Source organism: Rhinopithecus roxellana, chromosome 14 (assembly GCF_007565055.1).
Source record: "Rhinopithecus roxellana isolate Shanxi Qingling chromosome 14, ASM756505v1, whole genome shotgun sequence".
NCBI classification, from domain to species: domain Eukaryota; kingdom Metazoa; phylum Chordata; class Mammalia; order Primates; family Cercopithecidae; genus Rhinopithecus; species Rhinopithecus roxellana.
The window spans coordinates 70283547-70308817 of record NC_044562.1 but is presented as its reverse complement, the minus strand read 5'-3'; the positions used below and the strand labels follow the sequence as shown (position 1 = coordinate 70308817).

At 41.1% G+C, this 25271-nt stretch overlaps 1 protein-coding gene across 2 annotated transcripts in view; it reads right to left on the bottom strand.

Moving 5' to 3' along the window:
* The window catches only part of PDE11A (phosphodiesterase 11A), a 482346-nt gene that overhangs the window by 135558 nt on the left and 321517 nt on the right, over nt 1-25271 (bottom strand). For both annotated transcript variants that reach the window (XM_010382456.1, XM_010382461.1), the window contains one exon: nt 15045-15095. In XM_010382456.1, the coding sequence (XP_010380758.1) occupies nt 15045-15095 (51 nt within the window). The remainder of the gene's footprint in view (nt 1-15044; nt 15096-25271) is intronic.

Here is a 25271-nt window from a genome sequence, read left to right as displayed (position 1 = left end):
CTCCCGGGTTTGCGCCATTCTCCCGCCTCAGCCTCCCGAGTAGCTGGGACTACAGGTGCCCGCCACCTCGCCCGGCTAGTTTTTGTATTTTTAGTAGAGACGGGGTTTCACTGTGTTAGCCAGGATGGTCTCGATCTGCTGACCTCGTGATCCGCCCGTCTCGGCCTCCCAAAGTGCTGGAATTACAGGCTTGAGCCACCGCGCCCGGCCGACACACTTTTCTAAGCACACACTCCTCATCACAGTTGACTGGTCCAGGGATGGACATGTGAACCAAGTGGGCCAATCAGAAAATGTCCCTGATATTTTCCAAACTGGAACTTGGGAATGTGTAATTCCCTTCTAGAAGGGGTTGCTGAAAGATGAGAAACCTAGGCTCTGCCAGAGGCCACTTTTACCCCTTTGTAGAACAAGCCAGTCTGCAGTGAGCACCCAAGGGCTCCATGTGCAATGTGAGGCTTCTCATATTTGGCCCAAGGGGCCACCTGAGTGCTTAGTGGAGAGTCACAGCAGCCAGCCCTAGCAATGGCCAACTGGCTCTGAGGGTAGCAGATGGTTTTGCAGTAGCCCATTGTGTGGGGCAGGTTTTCCTTTTGTCAACACTTCCTGGGAAGACTTTGGACTTTTGCATACTATATAGAGGAAGGAGATTTTACATCTGAGACCCTGGGCCCTTTTCTACCCTGCCTTCCCACAAATGAATTTACCACACAACAAGAGAAAGAGTTCCTGTGGGGAGAGAAGCTTGCTTGCACCCCAGGGCAGACAGGGCCACTGCTAACACTAGAATAGTGGACCTGTGGTCTTTCAAGGGTTATCAAAATAACCGGCTTTTGCCCTCACACACAACTCCTCAGAGAACTGGAGGAAAGCTGTTTTCAAGAAGACCACTGATGGTTTAAAAGATATTTCAGGCAGAAGCATACATTTCTTCATGGTTTTAAAGGGAAAGAAGTTCAATGTCATCACAGAAAACCTCTCACGTTCTTCTCGTTCATTTCTGAATTCTAAATCTTTTCTGTTGGTGGTCAGGGGAAGAGTAAAAAGTGGTTTTCCTCAAAAGCCAGCTTCAGTGGTTTACAGAGTTGTTTGACACACTTAAGCCCAAGTGTTGAGGACGGCCACCTGTTCCCGCAGAAATCACAAAGCCTGGTTTTCACAGAACTCATCTCCATCTCCGGGAAGGCCAGAGGTGAATTATAGTATATGTTAGGAAAATGAACCTAGTAGCAAGAGGAATGGGATCACTCAGCACAGGAATTGTTTGAAATTTGCCCTTTGGAGAAAATAAGTGCTGTCAGTGCCCACAAACATATTCCTTGAAGTTGATATTCCAGAATGTTGAAGGCTAAGGAATCATACCTGCTCAAGCAACGGGGCTGGATTACTTTTCAAAGTATGTAACCTTAAAACAAACAAATGAACACACAAACAAGCCAAAACATTCTTAGCAAGATCTGTTGAAATCTTGAAACCTGAACTCATCTATCGAGAAAGTAAATCAAGATTATTCAAGGGCTCACAATCGGACGATAAGGAGAGGGTCAAGCCAAGGCCAGAAGAATCTCAAACAAAAAGCATTCCATGCCATTTCAAAAAGGATCTTACAAATACAGCATGCCCAACCATATCTCAGTTTCTTAATGTGTGCAATGTAATTACCTGGGCATTTCTCTTTGTACCTCAGTTTTATCATGTGTAAAATAAGAAAAATAATAGTAGGGTTTTTGTGAAGACTAAATGAATTAACACAGGTAAGGCACCAAAAACAGGCCTGGCAGCTGGTAAAATGTTCAGTAAATGTTTATTTTCCAGATGACCATCACATGGAGTAGACTGAGCATATAGTGGGGCCTAAGAAAAGGACCTCAGCAGCATGAACCAAGGTCTCCAAACTGGCAGCGTAACATCTCTCTTAGCTGCCTGATCCTTAAATGGGATAGAGCCACTGATGCCTCCTTCAGAGGCTTGCTGTTAACATTCAGTGAAATAAGAGCTATGAAAGCACTTGGAATGAGTAAAAATGCTGTGCTTATCATAGGATTTCTCTTAGTGAACAGTAATATTTGAAAACGTATAATGATTGGTGTCATGTTATCCTACAGAAAGCCCAGGAAATGTATTTGAAAGTCCGTCCACCTGTAGATGCTTAATGACAGAACAGTATTAAACCTTTTATCCCTGGATAGGTTGAACACAGCCTTACTGTAAGTTCTTACCAGCCCTTCTCAGGCTTTCGCCTTTCACGGGTGTGGATTTAATTACAGTGACTGTAAAGAAGTACCTGTGGATGCTGCTCTGGGAAGGCTTTCAGAGCCAGCGTGAGGCCAGATGCTGGGGCCCCCAGTCTGGGGGGATGAGGTGAAATCTGTTTTGAACTTAGATCCCTTCTACCATGTGGTCTTATAGAAACGATTCTAGAGTTTTCTGTTACAGTGGGACTGTAACAGACTTTCAATTTTTATTAAAATTCTGACTTGTTCATAGCCTAATTCCTTTCAGTCTCAGTGAAATGCTTTAGTCCCTGGATGGAAACATCATTCTGAATTACATGAAAGTCTTAGAATATTCTCTGTGACTATTCTTGTTCATAATGCTGAGTTTAATTCCTTGGTTGTATATAGATATGGACATCAAATCCAAAGACAGAAAAATCCTGCACAGATGTTGTGTATTGACTGTAGATGTTCTGATATCTGGCTAAGGTGTTGTCTTTGTGAATGTTATGAATTGCTTCTAGGGAAGCAAAAAGCACCTCAACAGAGCTACCATTTCACCAACATGCAGCATTCCAGGGAAAGGGAAGAGAAGGAGTGCTTGATGGCTCTATCAGCTCTGGCAAGGAAATGAATGCATTGAAGGGATAGAGTGCAGGCACACAGACAGCGAGGCTCAAGTCTCCTGGCTGCATACATGCTGCAATTACACACCACAATAAAAAGAATTAATGTAGCATCTGACCCGCTGACCTCCAGATGCCTACTGCACCACCTCATCAACAGTCACCAGACCTCCATGGTGCCTCCTTGGCCACCAACTGGCTGCCTCACTGGGATACAGCAAGCACAAGGGCCTTACCCAGGCTTTGTTCTTAAGGCTAAACCAAAGGGGAGAGTCCCCCAGTCCCTCCACCTTGTGCCTGGGCAAATGAATAAGCTGTCCATGTCACTAACATATTCCAGGTCATGCGTACACACAAACATTATTATGTCTCGAAATTACTTTTAAATTACTGTCTTTGGGGTTTTAACCATTTTCCTAGAAATGTGGCTCAGCAAATCCTTACGTGGAGCAAGGATGGCACCCAGTGGCCAAAGTGCTTCATCTCAGACCCTCTTTTCTCAGGGCTTTTCCATTTGCTTCTCTCTTTGGAGACAATGAATTGCCATGAGATCCTTTTGTAAAGCCAGAGTTGAAACTCCAAATCATATGACTGTCCCATTAAGTTGAAGCACGTGCACACACACACACACACACACACACAAATTGAAACAGTATCAGGAGCTAATTCAGAATAGCTAAAAATTTTGAAAAATCTTTAAAATTTTACCTTGAGAGTTTTATGTTAAAATCATCATATTTCAGATGTGCAGATTACCATCTATGATGTTCCCAATACAAGTATCACTATAGGAAATATCATAAAATTGCAAGCCCAGTCTCACATTCTTCACTTCATATCTTCCCCCAAACAGTCTCTAGTTCATAAGTGCTCATGCCTTAAACATAAGACTTTATCACCTGACAAGTGCTTTATCATGAAACTGATGTTTGCAATCTCGTATCCTTGTTATCTTTCGTACAAGGTACTTGGCAGGCCTGGAGAGCACAGGATAATAGAGTGGGACTGCTCTTTTTCCTCTGAGCTTTCCAGATGTCAAGAGATTTCGATACAGCTAGATAGCCAATCAGACTGTAAGGAAGACAGGCGAGATGTCAGAATAATGAATCATATACTCTCTTGCTAAGAATGATGCAATGTCTCCATAATGTTACTGTTTCCAATTTCCTTAGGTTTCCAAGCAATCTAAACCTCCAGGGCAAAATGTCACATGGATAGCACAACCACAATGCAAAAAGAAGTTTCTAATAAAACAACATTACATATTAATTGCCCAAAGAGTACCATAAACAGTCTTACTAAAAGTCAATATGTTAAGTTCAGCCAACAATTCTGTCTGCCTTTCTCAGATGTCATTACCATTCATGCTTATTTGACCCTCAACATGTCAAAATGCCACCAAGATTCCAAGAATAATAGCTGAATCAAAATAAATGACTTAAGAATGAAACTCCATGACATTGCTTCCATTTTCCTACTCCACCACTTGAAGAAAAGCATTGTCTTCAAGATCACACAAAACATTGCAGAAGAAAAACCAAAGCAGAGGGGTTCCATTTTTCTTTCTGGTTATTTGATCCTTAGCTGCCTTCTACGTAAAATGGAGATATGCTAACCCTGCCCTCACCAAGACTTTGTGAGCCTCAAGTGAGATGATGGACATGTACATGTTTTTGTACACTGCTATTTCTTATTATTTAAGACATTTTTATTATTTAAACATTTATAGGTATCATTAGTGTATAGTTTTGAGACTGATGAGATTGAGTCTCTTGTTTTACCCAAGTAATCACATATCTTCCTCATGAGTATTATTATATTACCTTGCAAATATAATATAGTCATGAGGGGCTTTACCAATGGAACAGAACAGAGTCCTCAGAAATAATACCGCACATCTACAGCCATCTGATCTTTGACAAACTTGAGAGAAACAAGAAATGGGGAAAGGATTCCCTATTTAATAAATGGTGCTGGGAAAATTGGCTAGCCATAAGTAGAAAGCTGAAACTGGATCCTTTCCTTACCCCTTATACGAAGATTAATTCAAGATGGATTAGAGACTTAAATGTTAGACCTAATACCATAAAAACCCTAGAAGAAAATCTAGGTAGTACCATTCAGGACATAGGCATGGGCAAGGACTTCATGTCTAAAACACCAAAAGCAACGGCAGCAAAAGCCAAAATTGACAAATGGGATCTAATTAAACTTAAGAGCTTTTGCACAGCAAAAGAAACTACCATCAGAGTGAACAGGCAACCTACAGAATGGGAGAAAATTTTTGCAACCTACTCATCTGACAAAGGGCTAATATCCAGAATCTACAAAGAACTCAAACAAATATACGAGAAAAAAACAAACAACCCCATCAAAAAGTGGGGAAAGGATATGAACAGACATTTCTCAAAAGAAGATATTCATACAGCCAACAGACACATGAAAAAATGCTCATCATCACTGGCCATCAGAGAAATGCAAATCAAAACCACAATGAGATACCATCTCACACCAGTTAGAATGGCAATCATTAAGAAGTCAGGAAACAACAGGTGTTGGAGAGGATGTGGAGAAATAGGAACACTTTTACACTGTTGGTGGGATTGTAAACTAGTTCAACCATTATGGAAAACAGTATGGCAATTCCTCAAGGATCTAGAACTAGATGTACCATATGACCCAGCCATCCCACTACTGGGTATATACCCAAAGGATTATAAATTAGTCTACTACAAAGACACATGTACACGTATGTTTATTGCGGCACTATTCACAATAGCAAAGACTTGGAATCAACCCAAATGTCCATCTGTGACAGACTGGATTAAGAAAATGTGGCACATATACACCATGGAATACTATGCAGCCATAAAAAAGGATGAGTTTGCGTCCTTTGTAGGGACATGGATGCAGCTGGAAACCATCATTCTTAGCAAACTATCACAAGAAGAGAAAACCAAACACCGCATGTTCTCACTCATAGGTGGGAACTGAACAATGAGATCACTTGGACTCGGGAAGGGAACATCACACACTGGGGTCTATCATGGGGAGGGGGGAGGGGGGAGGAGGGAGGGATTGCATTGGGGAGTTATACATGGAAATTACTTATATGTAATTAAATCAAACTGAGCTATCTTGAACAGAGCTTGAATTCAAAAATTTGAGTATTCAAAAATCATAAAAATCCCTAAATGCTTTGTCAACATTTATGTTGTCTTATGTTTTATTTTCCCCTTTTCTCCTAGAGATGAATTTTACAGGTTCATAAAATTATAGCATTTTTTAGCTAGAAATGGTTTTGTTTTGCAGATGAGGAAACCTGAAGCCTAGAAATGGAAATCAACCAAAAGGTCTGGTGGCTGCGTTGTCTTTTTATACATTTGCTTGCTCTTGTCTTACTGTGTCCATGGTCTTACAAAGACTGTTAAAAGGGCAGGTCCGGCTACTGAGACTACAGAAAACCCTTTGGCCAGACATTGTCTCCTAACTTCCTATTTCACAGGGTGTCTTGAGACCAAAAGAGTTATGATTCACAAACACTTAAAAGATTTTGGATGAATTATTTCCAACTGAGAAAAAACAGGAAGAACAGCCAAACCAGAGCATGATTTCAAAAACAGAAAAGACAGAGTATAGAACTATATAAAATAGTAAATACAAATACAAATAATGAAATATTAGGTGTTTTGAAGGTCAAAAAAATCGGTTTAAAAAATTTAGTCAGCAGGGTGGTGGTAGCAGGATACATGAATGAAGAAACTTATTTAATAGTAAAGAAACTGCTGAATCAACTAAGAGTTAAAGGCAAGGGGCTTTTGCCTCCAGCAGGGAAGAGAGACACTATCACTACAGCACACTCCAAAGAGGATAGGGCCAGTACCTATCCTAAACAAAGGAAAGGAATTCCTTTATTTTCATATAGTTTAGGGTGCACAGGACAACAACCAGGAACATAAAAACAAGGAATTTCAAACAGCATAAAGCAAGGGTTGGGACGAAATTGTCAGAAATTTCCATTGTCATAAGTCCCTGTTCAAAATCCCACCCAAGCATTATAATTTCTTTTGCCATAAAAATGGTAAACATTTCAAGGAATTTGGTCACAAGGTAGAAATTTCTCCAGCACCCAGGTGCAAGGCATGGCTTTAGGTGACATAAGGGTTACCCAATGAGTAAGTCTAGGATTCTCTCCTAAAAATGCATCTGCTTTAATCATTTGAGTAGACAGGTGCACCAAGATTTATGTTGCAAGGTAGAAAGTGATGAATATGGCGGGAAGAAGGGCAAATGAGAAGGTCACTTTTGACTGAAGGACAGCAGGAATGACTTCATGGAGAAAGGGGCAGTTGAGAAGGGTCAGATAGATTGTTAGGGCTTTATATATACAGATAGGGAGAAGGATGGGTGCAAACATATAAGAGGACAGGGAATGGGCAGAAAACACCAAGTAGAACTATTTGATTAAGGATGGGTCAGTGTGAGCATGGGAATCAGGCTGGAAAAGTAAGCTGAAAGTTAGTTTAGAATACTTTTAATGTCCAATTAAATAATTCAGATTGAAAGAATTTAGAGGCATATAGAAGATACTAAACTTTGTGAGCTGGAACCTACGCCAACAGAAGCGTTCATCTGTTCACCTGTTAGCTCTGCACAGGATGGATCTGGGATAGGGTCAACAGCAGGAGGCGGGAGCCCAGCTAGGAGAGCAGTGTACAATAATGGCCTGCCTGAGGGAGAGTGAGGATCTGAACTGGTGAAGGCTGTGAGGATGGACAGGAGCAGGAGATTTTTGGAAAGCAGAATGGACAGGACCGCATGTGGGGGTGGGCGGTGATGAGGACCCCACGATGACTGTACAATGATAGCCAGTGTGCAACTGGAGATTGAGGGCTACAGAAGCCCAACAGCGAGGAGGTTGTAGCTCTGCGCATACTGAATGAACAGCAGAGGGAAGGCCACCCATTGTGATGGCTAACTCAAGTCCCTCTCACTGAGGTGAGGGGCTATGTGTTCTTCATTTCCTGACTCCACAGCTAGAGTTATCAATGGATCTAATTAGAGGAAAACCAAAAGGAAGATAAAGTGATACAGTCTCAGATGCCCCAGCGTTCTGGAAGGTTCTGATGACTTTAACCTCTCCAGTTCCCTTCACAGTTCAGGAGTCAGGGATCTCACTGGGCCACACTGTTGCTCTCCATCGTACCTTCAGGACTTGTCGCCGCTTTGTTCCTAGCACTCTGAAACAAAAATGAACCCTCCTTTATTTCACTGCCTCAGGTTCAGACTTCCTGAGCTTTCCTGTGTGACACTTAGGGAATGCAGTGAACTCTGCTGTGCTAACACGGGGGAGGGAGAAGATGGGAGAAAACCCTCCAGGCCCACTCTTCCTCCCAGGGAAAGGAGATGTTCACAGTGACCTTGTGGGGACAGTGTCCTCGCTTTGTTTTCATATAGAAGTGACAAACAGCGGCTGCTGACGTTGATGTGAGGGGAGGTCAGGGTCACTACAGGATGTATTTTGGTCAGGCGAGTCCTTGAAGGGCCTTCAATCACTAGCCGCTTAGCTCAGCAGGAGGAAAGACCAGCCTGGGCTTGCAGACCTGGTTCCCCTCATGCCCAGCACCCACTCCCCTGCCCTCTGCCACTATCTTCAATACTCAAGAGTGACAAAGTACAACCATCCTTTTTCTGATGTGGCATTTGATTAAGACACAATTCATAAAGAGAGCTGGACATTTGAACGCAAAGCACTTCGCATATTTGTGGATGCGTCCTGAGCAGTGCAAGCCGCCTGGCTCTGCTGCTGCTTGTGAGCAGGAGATGCCCTTTAGGGTGCTGATGCAGCTGTTTCCTCTGCAGTCAATTTCCTGGTGAAGGTTCAATAACTTTCCCTGACGATAAAAAAACAAAACAAAACAAAACAAAAACTCGGATATTAAACTTGGCATAAATACTATTTAAAGTCAAAACAACTTCCTAAATTCCAAAGGCAGGCACAGAAGAGGAGACAGCATAGGCTAGGTACCGAATTCCTTTTATATGGCTTCGAAGTAATCTTTTAAACAACCTTAGAAATGAGCCGAGATGCACTGAAAAGCCACTGTTGGCATTTCAGAAGGTAGCATTTCAGGAAGGCCATGAGAACTGAGACTGCAGAGAAACAAGACAAAGCTCCTGCCCTCTTTCTGGTACCCAGAAGTCCTGCTTTATCCCTGGCTGTGGAGGAGCCTCTATGGGTCATCCGCCCTGAGCGGGAGGAGCTGGATGTGCCCCTACCGATGGGGTGGGTAGTAAGCTCCCCAGCCTTTGCCATCCTGCAGCTGTCCATGGGACTCAGGTCTACCCCTCTTCCTCTTCGGCATTCTCTGTGTCACCTAAGTTTGGGTAAATGCCATGGTGTTATCCTCTGTCTGCATAGTGCACTCTGCCTCTGCAAGGGGCCGCTGCAAGGATTGGGCTCTTCCAGGGCTTGGAAATTGATTGCACAGGGCGATGGCTAGCGTGTGTAATGCCTTTGTGCCAAATGGAGAAAGGAACACCACCTGGCAGATCAACTACTAAAAGGCACCCCATGCACTTGGCCAACCAAGGGGAGGGGGGCAGCCCTGCACCTGCCTGCTGTGCAAGGGGCTCTAGTGCAGGGCATATGGCAGACACATCTCCTGGCATAGCTGTAAAGGCAGTCTTGAGGGCTGAAGCTTCTTATTATACATGTTAGACTATTTCATGGATTAAAGTGTCTTCTCAAATCTAATTTATTTTTTAAGCCTAGTAAATAACATCCTATTGCTCAGTCTGCAAAGGAGGCCATAAGATCCTATTTTTGATGCAGTCATTCTTATTTCAGTATATAAATGCCACAAGGAATACCTATTCTTGGTACTTTATTTTATTTTATTTGCCAGGATATTAATTTGTGGCCTAGGCATTAACATTGAAAACCTGAAATATGTATGAGGTAGTCCAAACCCAAACCCCAACCTGAGTTATTGGTGCTTAATTACTGAGGCAGTTATAGTGCTGTAAATGAGTTCATCTCTGATTGCAGCCATAACCCATGCAGTTCTCAATTGAAGGAAGGGATGATACAAGGTGGCAATATAACACCACAACGTCCATGAGTTGATTTTAATTGGTAAACTGGCAATATATAGTGATAACTGTTTGGTCTGTCCACCGCATTGGAATCTAAGGAAAGTCCATAAAATTACAGGAGCATATAATTGGGGTACTAAACTCATTTTCTTATATTATCACAGCTGGGATCTTTAGGTTATTGAAAGCCTTTAAACCAGCCATCTTCAAGGAGATGTAATTGTCAATATGGTCTTTATACATTATTCCTGTTAGCACAGAGCTGCAGAGATATAAACATTCACTAAAATCTGCACAAATTTTCTGTATATAACTTTCTTATTTCAAGTTCATGGAAGATCAGTAAATGTTAATGAGGATTAAAAACCGTTTTTTAGATCCTGGTTTCCTCATTAGATGCACAGGACAATCAACTCATAAGGCATAATTTATTGATACTACAACCTGAATCAGACTTTCAAAATAGTTAATTCATTAGTTCCAGGAAGTTCTGTGATCTTTTTGTGTATAGGTGAACCTACAAGAAAGACTGTTTCTTGAAGTATAAATGATATATCAGAATCAGGAAAAATAAACCCAAATTCTGACATTCTTGGATGAGTAATTATATGTTGTTTTATCTATTTATTCTTGCTGGGCAGTCCAAGGACACTTCTAGAAAGGTTTTCACACTCGAATCCCATTCTCTCAGCCATCACTACTACACACTCCTCAAGGAAATTTTTCCCAACAGAAGTAATAGGGTTATCAGAATAAAACAGAACAACAATGCTCCCCCTAACAAGGCATTCTAGAATGGGGGAGAAAATCCCAAAACATAAAGGGGTGTGAAATAGGAAGACCAGATATGAGGAAGGCTAAGATGGCATCAGCCTAGCATTAATGATTATTAAAGATTCACTACAGGTTTGTCTTATGTGAAACCAATCTTCCTGTAGACCCCACAATCTCTGAGTACAAGTGGTACCAAACTAAGAGTAATTAATCGTGTATATATCACATTCTCCAATAGTACAGAGTCTCCATCTCTCCTACTTATTTTTGGGAGTATTCAGGGTATACCTTACCTGTCCTTAAAATGTGACCACTGAGCCTGCATTGATTCCATCGATGCCATCAGCTTCTGCTGGTCACACAGGTAGGAAGGGGCCCTGCCACGGGTCCGTAGTGATGCTTCCTTCATTAGGCTGCTGCCTTCTGTTGTGTGCTGTTGGCACGCTGACCCTCATTCTATCAGGAGCATTTAGTGCACTGAAACTATACCAAAGTCCATGCCTTCTGTGTTTACTCATATTCTCAGCTAAGAACATGGATCCATGGGAGGCTGAGGTGAGGGATAAATCCAAGGTAAAAACTTCATGCTGAACTTGGAATCATCTAGACACTGAGTTCTGTGGCCTTAACTTTCATGAGGAAGAGTTCTTGACTCAGAAGGCCTGTTAGTCTCTCATATAAATAACTACAACTCACTTGTCTCCCAGACATTTCTGCATCCCAGATGTGGTGCAGCTTGGGTTCCAACTGAAGTCTATCATATGTACGTGTGTAAAATTTGACCTCCAGATTTTTGTCAGCACTGGATGAATCAGTTTCTTCCCAAACTCTGGCTTAAGTTCTGAATCACGGATCACTAGTCTGGTTGGGTGTAGTCCAATACATTGGGACTCAGGCGTCCTTTAACTCAGTGGTCCTCAACCTATTTGGCACCAGGGACCAGTTTCATGGAAGACAATTTTTCCATGGACCTGGGAGGAGTGGGGGTGTGGGGATGGTTTTGGAATAAAACTGTTCTACCTCATATCATCAGGCATTAGATTCTCATAAGGAGCACACAACGTAGATCCCTCACATGCGCAGTTCACAATAGGGTTTGCACTCCTATGAGTATCTAATGCCACTGCTGATCTGACAGGAGGCGGAGCTCAGGTGGTAATGCTTGCACACCTGCTGCTCACCTCCTTCTGTGTGGCCTAGTACCAGTCCATGGCCTGGGTTGAGGACCCCTGCTTTAACTCATGAAATCTCATGGATAACTCTGATTCCAGACTTCAAATCATTGCACATTTAAAAAAAATTTTTTTACAATCATCTTTGTTAAAAAAAGTACTGCAGATAGGAAGAAAGACAATATACTTGAACGTAAACATGGTTTGTCATATATATTGGTCAAAACAAAGCACGTATTTACTGTTATTTAGCTACAATGATAGAAAACTGCCATTGCATGTATTCCAGCCTGGAATCTCAGTAAACGCTTTTCACTGTCTATGTGCAGGATTATTTTAAGCCCACTACATTTTAATGTTATTGCTGCAGTTATAACAGACATCAACTACCAATTAGAATAATGTTTTATTTACTGTATATATCAAGAAAACTCCCGTTTTAAAATGGTTAAAATCATCTATTATATCTCAATTACATTGTAGTAGGATACTAGCTAATATCTTTTTTTTTTTTTTTTTTTTTTTTGAGACGGAGTCTTGCTCTGTCCCGGGCTGGAGTTCAGTGGCCGGATCTCAGCTCACTGCAAGCTCCGCCTCCCAGGTTCACGCCATTCTCCTGCCTCAGCCTCCCGAGTAGCTGGGACTACAGGCGCCAGCCACCTCGCCCGGCTAGCTTTTTGTATTTTTTTAGTAGAGACGGGGTTTCACCGTGTTAGCCAGGATGGTCTCAAACTCCTGACCTCGTGATCCGCCCGTCTCGGCCTCCCAAAGTGCTGGGATTACAGGCTTGAGCCACCGCGCCCGGCAGCTAATATCTTTCATGATAAAATCTAGAGTAAATCAGTTAAGTTCTCAATCTTGATAATTTTAAGATGAAATAACCCTTTTTTCTCAAATTTAAATACTTCATATTTAGTATATTTGTGAGCTAACAATAGAAATGCATACTAAATTCCAGGACGTTTTCTTTAAGCAAAAAATTAAGCCTAAATGTTGGCGCCTTTAGAAAGTAAACAGCTAGGCCGGGCGCAGTGGCTCACACCTGTAATCCCAGCACTTTGGGAGGCAGATCACAAGGTCAGAAATTTGAGACCAACCTGACCAACATGGTGAAACCCCGTCTCTACTAAAAATACAAAAATTAGCAGGGCATGGTGATGTGTGCCTGTAATCCCTGCTACTTGGGAGGCTGCAGCAGGAGAATCGCTTGAACCCAGGAGGTGGAGGTTGCAGTGAGCCGAGATTGTGCCACTGTACTCCAGCCTGGGTGACAGAGAGCCAGACTGTCTCAAAAGAAAAAAAAAAGTAAACGACTATGGATTTTGGCCTGCTATATCTCTGGGCAGCTCTTGCAGTCATATTTGGTCATATGAGTCAAAGCTCATATTATCATCTTTGCTGTCTTTCTTCTTGCCTACCACTTCCCTCTTTTAGCAATGATGATAATTATAATAATAGCAAAAATACAATATAAACATTATATGAGCATGTTAGCAGGAACTGGATATTTTCATAAATAGGATTTCTGAATAATTGAACTTTATTGGCTAAAATAAAAAAGGCTTAAATATTTTTGATGGAACTATTTATAAAATTTATATCCATTAAGTAAAATTTATATGAAATACATAAAATAATTACATATTATCACCATTTTAAAATTAATGACTAATTGCTTCGAGTACTAGAACCATTGGTACTCTTTGGATTTATTTATTCATTCACTTATCCATCCATTCATTCATCCATTCAACAAGTATTTATTGAATGTTACTATATCCCAAGGACCATAAAAGGAAGGAGAGATACAGCAGTGAATAAAACATACAATTAGTGCTGTCCTGATGGAGCTTTAGTTCAAGCTGGTATGCAGGATGTTTTCCTCTGCAACAAATGAGCCCTGACTGCTGTAGTTTTAGTTGTTCTGTCTCCTCCCTCTGCTGTCAGCTGTCACCTTATCTCTCCCTTTTTATCTGTGTTACAATTGTAGGTCTTTCCCCAAAGCATCTCTCTAAGTCAATAATAGACCCTATCCTTGGATGGAGCCCAAGTAGTTCCTACGCTCACAGTATATGTGCTGCTTCTGGCCCTTGCAAGGAGTTCTTTTATCCCTACTCTCAGTGTTTGGAACAAACATCTTCCTTTGCTCCCTTTCATCATTCATGTGCTCAGTTCTAACGATGTGATTCAATTCTTAGGCTCAATGGTCTCTGCGCCATATATATGCAAATGGGACTCTTAGAAAAGTAGCCATCACCAAGTGATACTACATTCTAGTATTGCAATACAAAACATGATCTTTCTCATGACTGTGGTAGCTTTTCCTGATAATTTTCTGAACCGCCACCTATATGTAAAAAGACAGGCACCAAAACTTTCAAAAGGAAAGGAAATCAGTTTCCCATTACTCCAGTGTTTTGCTCATTGCTAAACTGCCTGGTAGGAGTGCAGGGACACAAGCAAGAATTCTGAACTGCACTTAAGGAAATAGTAGTAACTAAGGTGATAAGGAATATCTAACACTCATTCATAGACTCATCAGATGTTGGAGTTGAAAGGGGATCACCCTGTGCGGTAGGGAAGCACAGTGGTTAAGAACTCCAGTTCTGGGGCCATATCGCTACACCTCTTACAATTGTTTGACCGTGGCCTGGCATCTCCGTGCTTCCATTTATTCATCTGTAAAATAGTTTGCTTTTCACAGGATTGTGAGGATTAAATGAGTTAATGCAGGTAAAATGCCTGGTAGTGAGTCTGGCACACAGTGTTAGCTATTATTATCTCAATCTAGTCATATATTTTTACAGATGGAAATACAGCCCTAAGCTTTTAACTGAACAGCAAATTAGAGGTAAAACCGATGCCAAAACCAGGTGTCCTGCCTCTCACCATATTACAGATTTTTTCCCCTGATATTGTGCTTTCTTATTAAATGGGAAGAAATACTGAATCATGTAAATGATTATAAAACGACTACTCAGTTATATATAAGTCCCTCTTCCCCTCTAAAACAGAAATATACAAACACACCTTTGCCCGGTGCTAGTCCTCCAGCTCCCAATGAGGAGGATTAATTCTCTAGAGGCAAGTGACAGAGCTCAGGAAGCCAAGAGAAGTTTAATTGTATGCACTAATAAGGAAACCATTTTCTTCCTTACCTTAAACTTGTCAACTTCAGCTTTTGAACATGTTGCATGATATGATAGCACCTGATTCAGAAGAAAAAAATAATTTTAATAACTGTACATGACTGTATTTTCTGAAATTCTCCTGGCTTAAAAATAAGCTTTGCTCATGTATATCACCTTGATTTAAAGGTGGATTTTAATGTATGGCAAGATACAATCTGTCTAATAACATTCTCTGACATAATTCACATATTAAAGAATATTTTATGCTGGAATTTTTCTATAGGTAGTTATTTTATGAAAAGGACAATGGCCAGGTGCAGTGCTTCATGCCTGTAATCCCAGCACTTTGGGAGGGCGAGATGGGCAGATCACTTGAGTCCAGGAGTTTGAGACCAGCCTGGGAAACATGGTGAAAGCTTGTCTCTACAAAAAATCCAAAAACTAGCTGGGCATGGTGGTGTGTGCCCATAGTCTCAGCTATTCATGGAGGCTGAGATGGGAGGATCACCTGAGCCCAGGAGGTCGAGGCTGCAGTGAGCTGAGATCATGCCACTGCACTCCAGCCTGGGCGATAGAGTAACACCCCATCAAAAAACAAAACAAAACAAAACAAAACAAAACAAAACAAAAAAAAAAACAAGACTTGATGTGGCTCAAAACTATAGTTTTGATGTAGTGAATACTTGTCCTGTGAAATGCTCTAAAAGCAAATGAAAAGCTAGAGCACGTGTGTGTGACCTGTAGCAAACAGGTTGATGACTCAACTTCCATTTCCTCACCTATTCTCATTTGCCTGCTTTTATTATATTAGGAAAGATTATATTGATATATATATATCTGTGACCCCTTTTGTAAGAGGATTGTGCTTCCTTGCCCTGTTTACATCAGCATTGGCATGTGACTTCTTTAGGCCAACGGGATGTGGGGAAAGTAACAAATGCCACTTTTGAGTGTGTCTTCAACAGCAATCACATGGTTCTGCCACCTCCTTTTTCCCTCCGCCATGGGAAGGGCATGGCCTGAGAGGGGCTGATCCTTCAGTCTGAGCCCCCAAATAAAGAAGACATATTGAGCAGAACTGCAGCCAACCTGCAGCTGATGACATGTCATGTGAGTGAGAATCAACTTTTGCAATTTATCTACATCAGAACTCACTGATACAGAGGCTTAAAAGTAAAAACCCTAATTCACAGGCTCCCTGCAGCTGGGGGTGGTCCTACAGGGTGGCCTTTATGCCACTGTGTTGGTCACTGAATTGTAAGTGGGAGTGCTGGCACTGCTTCTTTCTTTTTTCTTCCTTTGTGGAATACAGCTGTAAAGCCTGGAGGTGCAGCAAAATCTGGTGTGTATGAGGTAACAAGCATGGCAGTGAATGCCAGCTTGCTGAAAACAGAACAGAAAGGGAAAGAGAAAGGAGCCTGACCCTGGGCTCCCCTGCCCCAGACGTCTTGTTGTGTGAGTCAAATAAATGCACATTGTATTTCATAAGGCACATTTACAGACATGTGCACACTCATACATAAATAGCATATGTATGTTATATGTTTTATGCTCCAGACACATTTTTTGTTGTTGTTTTGTTTTTGAGACAGGTCTCACTCTATTGCACACGCTAGAACGCAGTAGTGTGATCACAGCTCACTGAAGCCTTGACCTCCTGGGCTCAAGTGATTCTCTCACCTCAGCATCCCAAGTAGCTGCAACCACAGGCATACACCACTATGCTCAACTAATTTTTGTATTGTTTTGTAGAGACAGGAGTCTCATCATGTTTTCCAGGCTGGTCTGAAACTCCTGGGTTCAAGCGATCCTCTAGCCTCAGCCTCCCAAAGTGCTGGGATTACAGGCATGAACCTTCGCGTACAGCCTACATTCTTAATCTATACAAATCTCATACAAAGAAGTCTGGGAAATGCTAAAGCCTTCTTCATCTACCAACCTTAGAGAATCACAGTGCACATTTGGCTGCAAAAAGTAAAGTAACATGCTCTATTTCATTAAACTTGGTATTTCCCAAATCTAATTAGCCACAGAACTCCCTTTTAGGTAACATAAAACTGGTAACATTCAACCTAATAACCTATTGACCAAGAACTTTGAGAAGCACTGACCTATGGCACATACCATTTGTGTGATACAAGCAAAGCCACAATAGAAGCAGTGTCTCAGGGTGGTTAGAACACAGCCTTCAGAGTCAGGCTGCCATCCCTCCACTTCCGAGCTCTGGGAGCTCGGGCAAATGGTTTAATCTCTTTGGGTCTCATATATAAGGTGGTATAGCATAATACTACACAGGCATCTACTGCTTAACGTAGAGGCTCCTCCTGAAAACACTAACAGGGAAGCTACTTTTAATTATTTTTAATTCGAAAAAAATTACAGTGCATTATAAGATCTGCAGCAACTTCTTAAAACTCAACTAAAGCACAGTAAAATTCATAGGTATATATAAAACAAAAAATACTGTTATGTTATAGTTACTTAAAATGTGACTTTCTATGGGAGGCTGAGGCGGGTGGATCACCTGAGGTCAGGAGTTCAAGACCAACCTGGCCAACATGGTGAAACTACATTTCTACAAAAATACAAAAATTGGCTGGGCGTGATGATGGATGCCTGTAATCCCAGCTACTCGGGAGGCTGAGGCAGGAGAATCGCCTGAACCTGGGAGGCGGAGGTTGCAGTGAGCTGAGATCGTGCCATTGCACTCCAGTCTGGGTGACAGAGTGAGACTCTTGTCTCAATAAATAAATAAATAGAAAAATAAATAAATAAATAAATAAATAAAATAGTGTTACTTTCTGATCATAGCTAATATAGTTATTAACAAAAAGTTTCTTTGTGTTAAGTAATACTTTCTCTTCCATTGTAAACATTTTTCTTACTGACTTTACTTGTTTTTCGATAGTTTTCTCAATCCTTTTTCACCTTTGGGAGGGGACTCAGAAAAATGTTGTACTGAGAGATAAATATGTTCTATGAGATTTGGTTATTAAAAATAAAGATATATTCTACTGGGAAATTTTAACCATGGAAATATTCTATAGAGTGGTCCTGTACTTTACAGAGTTCTTAGGAAGATTAAATGCAATACTACATGTTGAATACATGGCACACAAATAGCCAACTTATATGTATTGTATTAATATTCAATTAAAATTCTACCAAATAAATATTTGGCTGGATATTATGTTATATCCTTATCTTATCTTATAATATCAATAGATATTTCAGTGCATAGATGAATTGACTTTGCTCTTTTGTTTCAGTTTTACTGTGGTAAAATCTAATTTGGCTGTCATTTTATTAGAATTTCTTACTGTTTTCAAGTCTATTTCTGCAGATTCACTCTTCAAACTTTACCTTTAAAAAATATCCCACAAAAACTCAAGCTGCAATTCAAAACCTCTGCCACCAGGTGGTGCTTAGTCAGGTTTGTTTAAATCAACTCTTCCCACTTCATTAAAAAAAAAAAAAAAAAGCTATTTACTCCACTAAATTGAAACTATTTGAATCAGTGAAGCAGACAATTATTACAGATTAAGACTTTTTGCTCATTTAAAATTACAATAGTTTGTTTTGTTTGTTATTGAGTTGTAGGAGTTCTTTGTATATTTTGGATTCAAGTCCTCTGTCAGACGTATGTTTCAAAAATATTACCTCCAGTCTATAGCTTGTCTATTAATTTTCTTTTAATGTGTATTTTAATAAACAGAAGTTTTAAATTTTGATAAAGTGTAATTTGTCAATTATTTAAATTGCTATCGTTGCACATATTATTTCTTTCTTTTTTTTCCAACAGAGTCTCACTCTATCACCCAGGGTGGAGTACAGTGGCGTGATTTTGGCTCACTGCAGCCTTGACCTTCCTGGCTCAAGTGATCCTCCCACCTCAGCCTCCCAAGTAGCTGGTATTACAGGCACACACCACCATGCCCAGCTAATTTTATTTTTTAAAGAAACAGGGTTTCACTATGTGGCCCAGGCTGGTCTTGAACTCCTGGATTTAAACAATTCTCCCTCCCAAAGTGTTGTGATTACAGGCATGAGCCACTGTGCTCAATCTCACATATCCTTTCTAAAATTTTTTTCCCGCCCCTGAGTTGTGAATATATACCTTATGCTATCTTCTACAAACTTTATAATTCTATCTTTTATGTTTATGTCTATGATACATCTGAAATTAAATTTATGTATAGTTAAAGAATAAGACTTATAAATAAACGCTTTGGTTACTTTTTCATGATTCTTAAATTTCATGGGCCACATCTTAGAGCTAAAGCTTTTTTGGATTGGTATCCTGCGATTTTAAGTCTCTACTGGCTAATCTATTAAGTACATAGGAATTTATTTATTCTACCTAATTAGATAAAGTTAATGATAAGGAAGATTTTGGTTTACCTTCTGAATCTTCTTGTTTCTGAGAGTTTCTGTTTCCTTTTGTAGGACTGTGAGAACCAGTAGAGGTGAGAGAGAAATGGTTTAGCTAAAGAATCCTGGGGCGGAGCAAGATGGCCGAATAGGAACAGCTCCACAGAAGACAGGTGATTTCTGCATTTTCAACTGAGGTACTGGGTACATCTCACTAGGGAGTGCCAGACAATCGGTGCTGGTCAGCTGCTGCAGCCCGACCAGCGAGAGCTGAAGCAGGGCGAGGCATTGCCTCACCTGGGAAGCACAAGGGGGAAGGGAATCCCTTTTCCTAACCAGGGGAACTGAGACAAACAACACCTGGAAAATCTGGTAACTCCCACCCCAATACTGCGCTTTACCAAGGGTCTTAGCAAACGGGCACACCAGGAGATTATATCCCACACCTGGCTGGGAGGGTCCCACGCCCATGGAGCCTCCCTCATTGCTAGCACAGCAGTCTGCGATCTAAGGGCAAGATAGCTGCAAGGCTGGGGGAGGGGCGCCCACCATTGCTGAGGCTTAAGTAGGTAAACAAAGCTGCTGGGAAGCTCTAACTGGGTGGAGCTCACAGCAGCTCAAAGAGGCCTGCCTGTCGCTGTAGACTCCACCTCTGGGGACAGGGCACAGCTAAACAACAATAACAACAACAACAACAACAACAACAACAACAAAAAGCAGCAGAAACCTCTGCAGACGCAAACGACTCTATCTGACAGCTTTGAAGAGAGCAGTGGATCTCCCAACACGGAGGTTGAGATCTGAGAATGGACAGACTGCCTGCTCAAGTGGGTCCCTGACCCCTGAGTAGCCTAACTGGGAGACATCCCCCACTAGGGGCAGACCGACACCCCACACCTCACACGGTGGAGTACACCCCTGAGAGGAAGCTTCCAAAGCAAGAATCAGACAGGTACACTCGCTGTTCAGCAATATTCTATCTTCTGCAGCCTCTGCTGCTGACACCCAGGCAAATAGGGTCTGGAGTGGACCTCAAGCAATCTCCAACAGACCTACAGCTGAGGGTCCTGACTGTTAGAAGGAAAACTAACAAACAGGAAGGACACCCACACCAAAACCCCATCAGTACATCACCATCATCAAAGACCAGAGACAGATAAAACCACAAAGATGGGGAAAAAGCAGGGCAGAAAAGCTGGAAATTCAAAAAATAAGAGTACATCTCCCCCTCCCAAGGAACGCAGCTCATTGCCAGCAACGGATCAAGGCTGGACAGAGAATGACTTTGACGAGATGAGAGAAGAAGGCTTCAGTCCATCAACCTTCTCAGAGCTAAAGGAGGAATTACGTACCCAGCGCAAAGAAACTAAAAATCTTGAAAAAAGAGTGGAAGAATTGATAACTAGAATAATTAATGCAGAGAAGGCCATAAACGAAATGACAGAGATGAAAACCATGACACGAGAAATACGTGACAAATGCACAAGCTTCAGTAACCGACTCGATCAACTGGAAGAAAGAGTATCAGCGATTGAGGATCAAATGAATGAAATGAAGGGAGAAGAGAAGCCTAAAGAAAAAAGAAGAAAAAGAAATGAACAAAGCCTGCAAGAAGTATGGGATTTTGTAAAAAGACCAAATCTACGTCTGATTGGGGTGCCTGAAAGTGAGGGGGAAAATGGAACCAAGTTGGAAAACACTCTTCAGGATATCATCCAGGAGAACTTCCACAACCTAGTAGGGCAGGCCAACATTCAAGATCAGGAAATACAGAGAATGCCACAAAGATACTCCTCGAGAAGAGCAACTCCAAGACACATAATTGCCAGATTCACCAAAGTTGAAATGAAGGAAAAAATCTTAAGGGCAGCCAAAGAGAAAGGTCGGGTTACCCACAAAGGGAAGCCCATCAGACTAACAACAGATCTCTCAGCAGAAACTCTACAATCCAGAAGAGAGTGGGGGCCAATATTCAACATTCTTAAAGAAAAGAATTTTAAACCCAGAATTTCATATCCAGCCAAACTAAGTTTCATAAGTGAAGGAGAAATAAAATCCTTTACAGATAAGCAAATGCTTAGAGATTTTGTCACCACCAGGCCTGCCTTACAAGAGACCCTGAAGGAAGCCCTAAACATGGAAAGGAACAACCGGTACCAGCCATTGCAAAAACATGCCAAAATGTAAACACCATCAAGGCTAGGAAGAAACTGCATCATCTAATGAGCAAAATAACCAGTTAATATCATAATGACAGGATCAAGTTTGCACATAATAATATTAACCTTAAATGTAAATGGACTAAATGGTCCAATTAAAAGACACAGACTGGCAAACTGGATAAAGAGTCAAGACCCATCAGTCTGCTGTATTCAGGAGACCCATCTCACATGCAGAGACATACATAGGCTCAAAATAAAGGGATGGAGGAAGATCTACCAAGCAAATGGAGAACAGAAAAAGGCAGGGGTTGCAATACTAGTCTCTGATAAAACAGACTTTAAACCAACAAAGATCAAAAGAGACAAAGAAGGCCATTACATAATGGTAAAGTGATCAATTCAACAGGAAAAGCTAACTATCCTAAATATATATGCACCCAATACAGGAGCACCCAGATTCAGAAAGCAAGTCCTTAGAGACTTACAAAGAGACTTAGACTCCCATACAATAATAATGGGAGACTTCAACACCCCACTGTCAACGTTAGACAGATCAACGAGACAGAAAGTTAACAAGGATATCCAGGAATAGAACTCATCTCTGCAGCAAGCAGACCTAATAGACATCTACAGAACTTTCCATCCCAAATCAACAGAATATACATTCTTCTCAGCACCACATCACACTTATTCCAAAATTGACCACATAATTGGAAGTAAAGCACTCCTCAGAAAATGTACAAGAACAGAAATTATAACAAACTGTCTCTCAGACCACAGTGCAATCAAACTAGAACTTAGGACTAAGAAACTCAATCAAAACCACTCAACTACAAGGAAACTGAATAACCTGCTCCTGAATGACTACTGGGTACATAACGAAATGAAGGCAGAAATAAAGATGTTCTTTGAAACCAATGAGAACAAAGATACAACATACCAGAATCTCTGGGACACATTTAAAGCAGTGTGTAGAGGGAAATTTATAGCACTACATGCTCACAAGAGAAAGCTGGAAAGATCTAAAATGACACTCTAACATCACAATCAAAAGAACTAGAGAAGCAAGAGCAAACGCATTCAAAAGCTAGCAGAAGGCAAGAAATAACTAAGATCAGAGCAGAACTGAAGGAGATAGAGATACAAAAAACCCTCCAAAAAATCAATGAATCCAGGAGTTGGTTTTTTGAAAAGATCAACAAAATTGATAGACCGCTAGCAAGACTGATAAAGAAGAAAAGAGAGCGGCTGGGCCCGGTGGCTCAAGCCTGTAATCCCAGCACTTTGGGAGGCCGAGACGGGCGGATCACGAGGTCAGGAGATCGAGACCATCCTGGCTAACACGGTGAAACCCCGTCTCTACTAAAAATACAAAAACTAGCTGGGCGAGGTGGCGGGCGCCTGTAGTCCCAGCTACTCGGGAGGCTGAGGCAGGAGAATGGCGTAAACCCGGGAAGCGGAGCTTGCAGTGAGCTGAGATCCGGCCACTGCACTCCAGTCCGGGCGACAGAGCGAGACTCTGCCTCAAAAAAAAAAAAAAAAAAAAAAAAAAAAAAAAAAAAAAAAAAAAAAAAAAAAAAGAAGAAAAGAGAGAAGAATCAAATAGATGCAATAAAAAATGATAAAGGGGATATCACCACCGACCCCACAGAAATACAAACTACCATCAGAGAATACTATAAACACCTCTACGCAAATAAACTAGAAAATCTAGAAGGAATGGATAATTTCATCGACACTTCCACTCTCCCAAGACTAAACCAGGAAGAAGCTGAATCCCTGAATAGACCAATAGTAGGCTCTGAAATTGAGGCAATAATTAATAGCCTACCAACCAAAAAAAGTCCTGGACCAGATGGATTCACAGCTGAATTCTACCAGAGGTACAAGGAGGAGCTGGTACCATTCCTTCTGAAACTATTCCAATCAATAGAAAAAGAGGGAATCCTCCCTAACTCATTTTATGAGGCCAACCTCATCCTGATACCAAAGCCTGGCAGAGACACAACAAAAAAGGAGAATTTTAGACCAATATCCCTGATGAACATTAATGCAAAAATCCTCAATAAAATACTGGCAAACCGGATCCAGCAGCACATCAAAAAGCTTATCCACCATGATCAAGTGGGCTTCATCCCTGGGATGCAAGGCTGGTTCAACATATGCAAATCAGTAAATGTAATCCAGCATATAAACAGAACCAAAGACAAAAACCACATGATTATCTCAATAGATGCAGAAAAGGCCTTGGACAAAATTCAACAGCCCTTCATGCTAAAAATGCTCAATAAATTCAGTATTGATGGAACGTATCTCAAAATAATAAGAGCTATTTATGACAAACCCACAGCCAATATCATACTGAATGGGCAAAAACTGGAAAAATTCCCTTTGAAAACTGGCACAAGACAGGGATGCCCTCTCTCACCCCTCCTATTCAACATAATGTTGGAAGTTCTGGCTAGCGCAATCAGGCCAGGGAAAGAAATAAAGCGTATTCAGTTAGGAAAAGAAGAAGTCAAATTTTCCCTTTTTGCAGATGACATGATTGTATATTTAGAAAACCCCATTGTCTCAGCCCAAAATCTCCTTAAGCTGATAAGAAACTTTAGTAAAGTCTCAGGATACAAAATTAATGTGCAAAAATCACAAGCATTCTTATACACCAGTAACAGTCAAACAGAGAGTCAAATCATGAATGAACTTCCATTCACAATTGCTTCAAAGAGAATAAAATACCTAGGAACCAACTTACAAGGGATGTAAAGGACCTCTTCAAGGAGAACTACAAACCACTGCTCAGTGAAATCAAAGAGGACACAAACAAATGGAAGAACATACCATGCTCATGGATAGGAAGAATCAATATCGTGAAAATGGCCATACTGCCCAAGGTCATTTATAGATTCAATGCCATCCCCATCAAGCTACCAATGAGTTTCTTCACAGAATTGGAAAAAATTGCTTTAAAGTTCATATGGAACCAAAAAAGAGCCCACATTGCCAAGACAATCCTAAGTCAAAAGAACAAAGCTGGAGGCATCATGCTACCTGACTTCAAACTATACTACAAGGCTACAGTAACCAAAACAGCATGGTACTGGTACCAAAACAGAGATACAGACTAATGGAAGAGAACAGAGTCCTCAGAAATAATACCACACATCTACAGCCATCTGATCTTCAACAAACCTGAGAAAAACAAGAACTGGGGAAAGGATTCCCTATTTAATAAATGGTGCTGGGAAAATTGGCTAGCCATAAGTAGAAAGCTGACACTGGATCCTTTCCTTACTCCTTATATGTAAATTAATTCAAGATGGATTAGAGACTTAAATGTTAGACCTAATACCATAAAAACCCTAGAAGAAAACCTAGGTAATACCATTCAGGACATAGGCATGGGCAAGGACTTCAGGTCTAAAACACCAAAAGCAACGGCAACAAAAGCCAAAATTGACAAATGGGATCTAATTAAACTAAAGAGCTTCTGCACAGCAAAAGAAACTACCATCAGAGTGAACAGGCAACGCACAGAATGGGAGAAAATTTTTGCAATCTACTCATCAGATAAAGGGCTAATATCCAGAACCTACAAAGAACTCAAACAAATTTACAAGAAAAAAACAAACAAGCCCATCAAAAAGTGGGGAAAGGATATGAACAGACATTTCTCAAAAGAAGACATTCATACAGCCAACAGACACATGAAAAAATGCTC